Here is an 11,117-nt window from a genome sequence, read left to right as displayed (position 1 = left end):
TTTTTTTTTCTTTTTAAATTAGGACTTAAAAAACAACCAACAAACTCAGCTCCCCTCGGTTAATGTCAAAAACAAAATGACAGACGCTGTTCCCGGCTGGCTGACTTGTCTGTATTCTTTTTTTTATTATTGGTCATAAGGAATTGATTGTGTTGATCTTGTTCAAAATTATCAAAATGAAGAGTCCAGTGAAAATGTATCACTAGTTGAGTTTCCACTAGAAATGTGCGCAACACCTTTTTAAAATTCCACTAAACTCAAAAAATAAAAATTAAAATCTTTGGTGTTTTCAATTAAAAATGACATGTTAAGTTTGTTCACTAAGAAAGAAGCCGCCGTGACCTTCAACTACTTCCTGTCTTCTTTTTGAATATGATCATGTGACTCACGTGACGTGAAAAAAACTTGTGAAAAAAACGCAAAACATTTATAGAAAAACTTGTTTATTCACATTTGCTGTGTTCCCGTTAATTTCACATTCATAGATTCATCACACAGTGAGCAACCTTAATTTATAATTGTGTAAGAAAACTATGAGTATTAATTTAAATGAATTAAGTGATGTTCATGTGGATGTTCCAGACTCATTGATCTGCTTTAATGTTTCAGAATAACGCAGAATTATAATTGACAAAGACTGAGTTTAAACGGTAAAGAGTGATAAATAAAAAAAATCTTTGACGAGCTGGAAAGATCATTTATTTTTCCAAAAAAACAAAAAGAAAGGCACCAAACTTGGTATTTCAACAGTTTATTCAACAACTTCAGACATTTCTTAAGAAGAATGCTGCTTTATTTTGTTTGGTAAGTGCAAGAACCAAAGCTTTTTTACATGCACATGGTCTCAGCACAGAAAACAGACGATAGCTTGTTTTATTCTTCCCCGTTTCACTAATAATTTTTATTTTTTATTTTTCTTAAAAATCACAGCTCAAACTACAGCGGCTGATGAAGCTTATCAACAACCACTGTAATGATATACACAACCAAATTTCTCATTGAATTAAAATGTAAAAAGAAAGAAAACATAAAAATCCTACAAACAAAAACAAAAAGGTAAAAATCAGAAACAAAGTCCTACAAATGTCGCCGAGTGGATGAGTCCGTGAATCACTGAGAAATAATCTTTATGTCACATTGCTCAGCTGTTTTTTGTCTGTGTGCACATTGGTTAGTTCTTAAATTAATGTAAATACTATGAAACAAACAAACAAAAAAATAGGTCACACACTCTGCAATCGAGAAGCGTTTTGTTTCTTCTTCTCTTTGGATCCTCCCATCAGATGAGAGGATCTGACTTGAGCAGTGGAGGAAGATGACAGGAAGGGGAAGTGGGCGGGGCGTCAAACTTATTTCCATAAATCTTCATTCATTCTAGGTGCGGTGTAATATTCAGAGTTCCTCAGACAGAGATCGGATGATTTGAGCACTGGGGTGAGCGACGTTAGGGAACAGTTACAAGGTGCAGCCATGCTCTGGATCTGTGTCTGTGGAACTACCTGGACGTTTCTTGGCTCCTCTGCAACTTACAGAGTTTCCTCCCCTTGCAGAACGGGGGTGTTTGGGGTCTTATGCATATGTCTATATATATATAGAGAGATATTTTTAATATATATACGTATGGTGTATGTCTGAGAAGCCGGATGGAGATTACTGGTGGGCACACTGCACGCCCTGCCCGTGGTGGCCGCTCTCGTCGTCGGAACTGTCGTTGTACGCCTCCCTGCGGCTGCCGGACGATGAGCCCTGGCTGGCGTCGTAGTCCTGCAGGTCCACCTCCTCCGTTTCCCCAGTGATGATGGGGGGCTCTGACCGCGACGGCAGCATGTCCTCCAACTCCTGTTAGGGGGAGAACAGGGAGAGAGTTGACCTTAGGATTGAAATCTGGTGTGATTTACACAGCGACGAACCGATCCACTTCTTTCACTTTTGATACCAATACCGATATCTGAGGTGTAGTATCAGCCAATACAGTACAGGAAAACAATTTTATTTGTAGTTTTTTAAACACAGACATAAATGTACCGAATAATGAATTTATTTGCCAACTCTGCACCAGCATGGCTCATTTAAATACACCAATAGCTTCACGAGATTGGTCAAACAAGTAAAAACAACTTTAATTAGTTCAGTCGGTGCAGTTAGGAGTAGAACAGTTGATGTTAAATAATAAAGAAACTGAAACTGACAAACAATAGGTTGACTATTTTGGTCAAAAATGTAAAAATAAACTACAACAAATCTTTTAAATGGTTCAGAAAGTGCAATTAGAAATTATAAAAAATAATGTAAAATAAATAAAGCATGACATTGTTCGGAGCACAAAGCACAGAATTAGACTGAATAGATCTGCCCCATGGATCGAGATACATCGTCTCTGATGCTTGATCTAGAATTTTGTTTTCAACATCAAGATCGATACAGATATTGATATCGGATTGGGGCCTGTCTCTGATCTCTCTGGATTGTAAAAGAAATATTCTTATATTTAACAGGAAGTATTTTTTTATTTCCCAAAGAGCCTCATGAGGAACAGATTGTTGCTGTTTTTCCATAAATGTTTTTAGAAACTTCTTGAGTTACAAGAACATCCTGACAACTGAAACTCTGCATTAGCTTACTGTAATGTCATACAGTAAACATAACTAAAATAATTTAGTGAGATGTTAGGCATTCTTTATCTTCTCTTTTACCAAAGCACTGCTAAATTCTCAGTGAATAATGAGAGATATAACCTCTCAATGAATAACCATCAAAGACGTACAATTAAAAAATGATAAATACTGTCACGAAGCACATGCAGCTGCATGAGTTAGTGTAACAGGCTGCAAATGGTTGGACTTGAGACGCAGAAAGAAATTGAGAGCAGAGCAGGACTGTTTACCCTGGGAAACAGCTTGGTGCTCTACTGCCACCTTGTGGTAGTCTTTTAGTAGGACACCTTATGTCTAAAAAGAACAAGACTTATTAAAAGGACAGTTACAGGAACTATTAAGTGTCATAATTCAGCTATTATTATGCAGTTATTTCCAATTCCTTGCTTGTTTATTGTGTTGACAGTAACAACTATCATTGAGGCTCAGAAAGGTTTAAATAAACTAAATCAGGAATTAACATTTTCTATCAGAACCATTTTTGGGTAAGTTTTGTTCAGCTGTTGATTCCTGTTGGAGAAATAAAGGAGCTGTAAGAGAAAATGAGACTAGGCTTTTCTGAAAGTAAAGAAAATAAAAAAGAAACTGACAGCAGAGATGACGTGTTAATGGTTGTCTTACCACCAGCTTCTCTGGGCTGATCCAGTTGTTTTCAGGAAACTGGACATCAAACTTAATGAACAAGTCTCCTTTCTCAAATGGGTTTCTGTACTGTGGCATGCCCTCTCCCCGCACCACCCTGACCGAGCCTGGAAACAACAAGATTGATATTAATATTAATATTAGCCACGGCCGCCCAGGAAATACATGCTGCTACTCCAAAGGGCCACTAACACAATGAGGTGTTGGGGAAAAAGTAGAGAAACACTAAAGGAAGAAGAAACTGCTGCCAAAAAACTCAGAAATTTTAGATTCATCTCAGACATTTTCTAGAAAACAAATGTTAATGTCCAAGTTTCAAAAGTTGAAAATTTGCCAGAAAAGAAAAATCTGAAATTTTGAGATGAATCTCAGAAATTCAACAGCAAAGAAATTTTGACTTTTGAAACTATTATTGTTACACACTGATGCATCTCATGTCTTCACTTATATCTGCTTTGTTTGAAGCAACATTTAGTCCTTCAACGCATCATTAAACATTTCAAACATAACTAGAGAACCAGAGAAGAAGAAATCTGACCTGGTTCAATGACTTTTCCTGCAGGATACTTGACAACAATCTGTCTCCCGTCTAAATGCTTCAGCATGAACTGGAAGCCGCACAGCGCCTCCACCAGGCCGATCTTATGGGTCATATAGAGGTCGTTTCCTTCTCTCCTAAACGTCTGAAACGGAGAGAAGATGGAGATGATGTGAAACCCACAGAGACCAGTTCTGATCAGGAAGGAAACGTGTTCAACTTGTTCAGGGTGAACTGGCCCAACACGGCACATTAGATCCAAACTTCTCAGAAATGACAAAGTATGGACAATTATTGGAAGATTTCCACATGAAAATAAAGTTTATGGATATTAATTGGCGTCTCTTTTGCTTTTAAGGAACTGATAGACTAAAACATTAGCCGCTCGTTAGAATCTACTGATTTTTAGCCTTTTAAAACAAATAGCATTTCTTTTACGTTTTAAAGGCTGCAGGAAAGCGAGAGAGCGCAAGACTTCCAGCTTAGCTTTTTAGCTTTCAACCTAAAACATTCTGAGTTTAAGACTTTTTGGGAACTTTTTAGCAATTCAAGCTAAAGACTAACAACTTTTCTTCCCCTCTACCCCCCCAAAAAAACAAAAAACCCACAATGATGCAGTGCATTTTTTACAGTGCTAGCTACACTGATTTCTAGTAGAAGATGGTAAAAGATAAATTTTGTAATTATCTCATCTTTGTTTTAAAATGTAAGCAAATCTGTGACAACACCTTGCTCATAGTAAGAGTCTTGTTTGATCATGATAGGAAGGCACGAAAATGAAGGCTTTAAAAAATATTGTGTCATTGGAAATCAGCAGCAGCAGCAGAGGTTTCTAACCTCTAGTCAAAAACTAGAGCTTAGAAACTAATTTCTGACTGGCGCATCTATATGAATTATATGCATTTATGAACCTTTATGTGCATCTGCTTCAGTGTCTAGAAGGACAGATGCAGACAAACCATTTGTGAACAGAGCATCCGTCATGTTTCTAAACCAACACACCTCCAGAGAAACGGCCATGTGATCGAGTTTTTAGACATGTTTTGAAGTACAACATAAACAAAAATCCTACCGAATAATAATATTACTTGAAGTGTAGGGTTTTACCTCGTGGTCCTTTTCCTGCAGAACCAGGACTATGTCTCCAGGCTCCACCCCCGGTGCCTGGTCGGCTTCTCCTCCAAAGGTGATCTTCTGCCCGTGCCTCATGCCTTTGTCTACGTGGACCTCAAGGATTTTCACCTCCTTCACCACTTTTTTGCCTTCACATTTTTTACAGCGGTCTTTCTCATTGATGACTTCACCTGGATCAAACACACGGAACGAACTGTAACGGCGGCTCTGAGACGGTCGCTGGAACGCAGAAACACACACACACACAGCCGTGGTCCTCACCTTCTCCGTTACAATCGGTACACACAGACTGCATCTGTTGGACCATGCCTGGAGCCAGCTGTCTGATCATGATGCGCATGCCCCGCCCCCTGCAGGCCGTGCATTTCTGTACAGCGCCCGTCTTGCCTCCTTGTCTGAATCAATGAAGGAAGAATCACGGCAACACCTCAGCAGACGGCAACAAGAAAACAACAAACAGGGGGAATGATGTCCAACTTACCCATTACAGGAACTACACAAGACATTCTTGCTGAGTTGTAGTTTTGTTGTTTTCCCATTGTAAAGGTCGTCCAGTGAGACCCTGAAGAAAACATGAGACACTAGCTGAGCGTACATGACAAATGAGGAAAATTTAGTCAATATTCCTCTAATGTCGAAAAACAAAAGCAATAAAATAAAATTTCAGTTGCTGTGTTTCCATTAAATAATAAACTAAATTAAAGTTACAACTGAACAAGTTTATTCACTTAAGTCATTAAAAACAGGTCACAGCATCGTCCTCCAGCTACTTCCGGTCGTTGTCTTCTTCATGGTTTATGCCAGCAGCAACATGTGGTTGTTGATCATGTGGCGCAAAAAAGTGTTTCCATTGCAGTTTTACGAAATAAACCAATTTTGACTCAACCGAAAAAAAAACCACCTCATCTTAGTGGCAAAACTTTGGATCGAAATAAAACGTTTTTCTTTTTAAATTGCTGTGTTTCCATTAAGCTAATTTATTTTCCAAACATCAAATTACAATATTAAATGGCCATAGACTTCACAGGACCACTGAGGGACGTGCGACCTACTTGAGCGGATGGACCATGTCCTCGCCTCTCCTCCGACCGCCGTTTCTGGAGCGGCCCGCCTGTCCGCCCATGAAGCCGAAGAGTCCGCCGCCAAAGATGTGGGAGAAGATGTCGTCCATCCCGGGGCCGCCCCCGCCTCCTTCCCGCAGCCCCTGCTCTCCATACCGGTCGTATAGTTCCTTCTTCTCAGGGTTAGTGAGCACATCATAGGCAAAGCTGATTTCTTTAAACTAGACGAAGAAAGAGAAAAGAGAACTTCAGCACAAAACAAGAGGTTTGATGGAATCCAAAGAAAGGGACTGAGGCTGTAATTAAAAACATAACAGGATGGGAACAGCACATCTACATTCTCTGTAACAGATAAAAGGACTAACAGTGGGAAGCAGAACATTTCTGAATTCAGAAAGCTACCTGGATGAGGTTAATGTTTGGACTACATCATCAAAATTACACTAGTTACTCTAGAACCACCATCTCTGAGCAAATCTGAATAATTATTGTTTATGTCAAATCATCCAAAGGATGATGAGGGCAAACAGAAGTTAATATAGCTTCCTGTGTTCTGTGGAAGAAAAGCAAACAGCAGCACTGTGGCCATAAATCAACTCCATTGGATGGATCAAGTCCAGACAGATTTTATTATCATAACAGCTTAAATCAAAGACTGAAGTTATTTGTGACGTTTTATTTAGAATGAATGAATAAATCAACACAACTTGAGTTCAAACAGAACATCTGCTGCAGCCACTTTTCACAGATCTTTATTGATTGTTCGGCAGAGTTTCCCTCAGAGTATTTTAAGGCTGGCGGGCCACCAGGCTTTACTTACTCCCCCACAAAGCTAAGCATATTTTGTTTATATATATTGTAGGAGGGTTTTATACACCAGTAACAGATAGCAAAGACAAGTTAAAGAGTGTCTTTGGTGAAATTGTTGGAAGCAAAATGGCAACATAGTATGGTCAACATGTGAACATGTAGGGAGAGTGAGGTCAGGAGTCTCTTTATTCTCCTGACCTCCACAACCACTGCCTGTCTTCACCAGTTTACAGGCTAACAACTTCAGCAAATAAAGTAACATGTCACAGATGAAGGATCAAAAAACTTTAATTAGGATTAAACAATTGGACAATAAGCAAATGAATACTGCTTATTTTAATGGGTTTTTTTTATGTTTGCCTTTTTTAAGACTTTATAGTTGGTGCTTATGTATAGTTAAAAACACATAATGCAAATGTAACATTAACTCAAGGTAAATTTATTTTCTAATAAATGAGCTTCACTAATATTTATGTGTTTCCTATAAGACAGGTTGAAGTGTTTACATGGTAAAACTTAAGCATTTTTTGGTATTTTATGTAATAGACAAGCAAAAAATTGTTAATTAATGTGAAGTATTGTGAATTTGACAGGAAATTTCCAAATTTCCTACAATAACATCTCCAAGAATCAAAGTAGAGGTTTTCTGAGCCTGGAAAGAGTTTGGAGAGTTTCACAAGGAATGAACTGAGGCTGGAGTCGGAGCAGCTAGAGCCATAAAGTCGCTTTGGCCACATGGACTATAAATGTAAACCATGTGTAAAGCCACCTCTTAACCAGAAACGACAAGTGTCTAATGAGAAATCTCGGCTTCTATTACACCTCAGCAAAAACAGACGAACCACCACGCTGAAGTGATGTAATAATTTATGCAAAATGAGCCTCAACTATGTATTTAGTGTACTTTTCAAAAAATCTGACACTTGTTTGAAATATCTTTTTTTTTTTTAAATGAGCTCATGTAGTGTAATAATTTCTATTTGAGGTTTCCGTTGTCTCTAAGCCACAATAATCAAACATGCAAGAAAAAAAAGGCTTAAATTATTTATTTCCATAAGTAATGAATCTATGGAATAAACAAGTTTCACTTTCTGAAATGAGACACAAATAATATTCAACCTTTTGACCCTGTATTTCTTTATCTGTACATTTTGTCCCCCACAGTAATGTAGGACGCCATCACCAAATGTTTACCTTGTCACCAGCGTTTGGGTTCTTGTCAGGGTGATACTCTTTTGCCAGTTTCCGGTATGCCTGGAAAGACAGAAGGATAATTTCCTTGTGTTAATTTTTTTCTGTGTAACCTGGAACTTCTCATGAGAGGAACACCTGAAAGGAGCTTACTCATTGTTTACGCAATCACACGTGCCTGCGTAAAGAAACCAAAATGTTCCAACCGGCAAACGGACCCATAACCTCAGTCACTTGATGTTTAGAACACAAATATCCATTTCTGGAGCAGTTAAGGACACGGCATTCTGCTGTCCGGCTTTTATTTACTTAACTATACTTACAAATCGACGTTTAGTATAAAACGGAACCCTCAAAATGTCTGACAACTTTATTGCTAACGAAAACCAGAATTTGCTAATTAGCATCCCTTGCTAACACCCAAAACACAGCAGTACTGTACGGGGAGCAGATTATTTTTTATTAAAAAATACATACAAAAACAGCCTCAGATGTCATGTTTAAGAAGGCATAGGAAAAACTTGGCATTATATGGAGAATAGCTAAATATCAAAAACCGGAAACAAACGACTTCGTCACAGCCATGCAGTTAGCTTCTATACAGAAAAAGCAAAGCAGCATGACTTGAGAAATGACGCCATCGAATCGGGACTTTGTAAGATATTAGAACAAATGTCCCTAAATATTCACTAAAAAGTGGACTATGGGGCGGGTCAGTTCATTAAGAAACGCAATTATTAGGTTACAAGCTGATGTTCTTTTAGCTAGCCCAAAAACTAACAGCGAAGCTAATCGGAACTTATATACCCAATATCAATTGAATCTATGTCAGTGCAGAGTTAAATAGTATAACATAAGATAGAATAAAATAAAATAAGGTGTTCATTATAGTCCTTTGACAAACGACGCTAAGTAAAAGGCCACCGAGATTTAAGCTAAAGCTAACTTGAGGTCAACAGTTACATCAGTACAAGAAAAACTAAACTTCAGATATTACCGTTTTGGATTTAATGTGTAAAATTTCTAATGAATACAAAATAAACTGCCTGGAAGTGGCTACACTGTGACTGATCTCTCCGGAATGTAAAGAATCTGTAATAATAAAAGGTTACAGCGGCATGTCACATGAACTTTCAGGCCATTTAAAATGCTAGCACCTTTAGCATGCTAGGCTACCTCACCGCTAGCATTAGCTTAGCAAATCATTTCCTGGTTCGAGAAACGTGACGTTTTTCTAGAACTCTCAGCTCTAACTGTTTCTTTTCAGGTTGCTCTATTTTTTCTACCAAGTTACCTTTTTGAGCTCATTTTCAGTTGCGGACGGAGACACTCCAAGAATGTCGTATAGTCTTGTGTCGGCAACATTGGCCATGGTGTTGCTGGGGATGTTGCTTCAACAAGGAGGAGGATGGACAAAGAGAAGGAGCCGGTGGAAAATGTTTTGCTCGTCTTCTTCCTCAGTTTCCTGGATGTTAGAGACTCTGCGTAAGCACTGTCGCCCCCTCCTGGCCAGTATGCAGCTTGACAGCGGAATTTTTGAGCCACGTGTTGAAGTAAAATTCCTGGAAACCACGCAAAAAAGGGGAAAAAATAGACATAGGTGATTTTTCTTGTATAGAATTTTAAATAAATTCTTCCTTGATTTTTCATTTTTTCTCAGTAGATGGAAAGCAAGTTTGAATGCTCAGTGAAACTATGCACAAATTACAGAAACTGGACTTCATCTCAGATTCCACAGACTTGCTTCCTCATTGTTAAAATTCATGACTGTATAAGTTAGAAAGAGACTGAACAAATATGGCCTGGAAGAGCTACCAACAGAAAAACTCAATGTTTAAAACATGCCAAAAATCAGCATGCCCCAATGTGTCTTACTAGCCCCCTCGCACTACACCTACTGAGCCCAGGAGTGGTTGACAGCGAGTGATGAGCCACCCCAACAAAACTTGACTCCAAGAAAGTGTACTGGTCAACTATCATTAAGATCAATGGGTTGCTTTTAGGCAGAGTAGTTTAAGTATTGATGTCTTGTTCACTAGTAATTGTAGGCTTGACCAAAAGGGTAGACAGACAGATTGGGGCTTCATTTGCAGTACTGCAGGTGCTGCTCTGGTCTATCATGGTGCAGACAGAGCTGAACCAAAGAGCGATGCTCTTCATTTATCAGTCTGACTACAATCCAGCCCTCCCTAAGGGTTATGAGATATGGATCATCACCAAAGAACACAACCCTACATGGCACAACTGATCTTTGCTATAGGGTCACTGAGTTTGTTGCAGGGTGAGGAGATTTGTCTACCAGGTGCTGCTCCTTCGCCTTGAAAGAAGTCAGCTGAGGTGGTTCAGGATGACTCCCATAGGTACTGCCCTTGGAAGGGTCATCCAATCCAAACACATCCCCCTGCGACCAGGCACTAGAGTGGACCCAGAATTTACCAAGGAACTAAAGATCTTTTCTGGATTGGTATTGTGGAAACTGATGTGTCTCCTTCCTAGATCTTTTACCTGTGGATGAATGAATTAAAACACTAAAGCATACCAGACACGTACTTACCACCAAAGAACATGACGGCTTACATCACCCTTTTTGCTGAAGAACACAAATTTTGACAAGATGAAGTAAACCTGTTATAAATAGGTTTTATAAGTGCAAGGCCATAGGTTCCCTAAATCAAATCAAATTCCGTCCAATCTTTTAGTGGAGATACTGTTTTAGAAAACTACTTCTTGTCCACTTGATAGAAGTTTAAGCTCTTGAAAGCTTTTATCCAGAGATAAGCAGCAGTCTGCCTCCTGGTGGTGCTGTCGTACCATCACAGTCTGGATTTGATACAGGTTTTTTTGGGGGGCGGGGGGAGGATGTCTCTGGTCGAGAAATCCTTTGAGAATGTAAAACAAACCAGACAAGAATCTTGAATATATTTAAACCATTGAATGTTGTATTATAGAATCACCAGACAACTGAACTGACAACACAGCTCATACAACTAGAAGTAAAGAAAGAAGCCCCGTCCTATCCTGTTAGAGATGTTCATGTGTTTATTCTCATTTATTATTGGCACTTTAAAAATGCTGTTGCTCACTAAC

The 11,117-nt window shown here is 38.8% G+C and overlaps 1 protein-coding gene across 1 annotated transcript; it reads right to left on the bottom strand.

The window, feature by feature from the left end:
* Positions 1–735: 735 nt before the first annotated feature.
* dnaja2a (DnaJ heat shock protein family (Hsp40) member A2a) lies at positions 736–9,481 on the bottom strand. Its single transcript, XM_014983730.2, has 9 exons — positions 9,325–9,481; positions 8,034–8,093; positions 6,021–6,250; positions 5,450–5,530; positions 5,230–5,363; positions 4,942–5,138; positions 3,835–3,979; positions 3,276–3,403; positions 736–1,839 (listed from the first exon to the last, which is right to left on the bottom strand). The coding sequence occupies exons 1-9, from the start codon at positions 9,400–9,402 to the stop codon at positions 1,651–1,653; spliced, it is 1,242 nt and encodes a 413-aa protein (XP_014839216.1). The 5' UTR covers positions 9,403–9,481; the 3' UTR covers positions 736–1,650.
* Between the last annotated feature and the right edge of the window lie 1,636 nt (positions 9,482–11,117).

The sequence above is a fragment of the Poecilia mexicana genome, unplaced genomic scaffold (assembly GCF_051168715.1).
Source record: "Poecilia mexicana isolate PSO_F unplaced genomic scaffold, ASM5116871v1 scaffold_3, whole genome shotgun sequence".
Taxonomy (NCBI): Eukaryota; Metazoa; Chordata; class Actinopteri; order Cyprinodontiformes; family Poeciliidae; genus Poecilia; species Poecilia mexicana.
The sequence above is the reverse complement of the archived record's forward strand: the minus strand, read 5'-3'. Positions and strand labels throughout refer to the sequence as shown.

What these genes read in the sequence shown, in the direction of transcription:
- dnaja2a (XM_014983730.2), bottom strand. Translation starts at nt 9,402, where the DNA reads ATGGCCAATGTTGCCGACACAAGACTATACGACATTCTTGGAGTGTCT. An exon ending in TTGTGTAGTTCCTGTAATGG is followed by an intron (nt 5,364 to 5,449) that starts GTAAGTTGGACA and finishes TCATTGATTCAG; the next exon opens with ACAAGGAGGCAAGACGGGCG. An exon ending in TCAGCCCAGAGAAGCTGGTG is followed by an intron (nt 1,840 to 3,275) that starts GTAAGACAACCA and finishes TCCCCCTAACAG; the next exon opens with GAGTTGGAGGACATGCTGCC.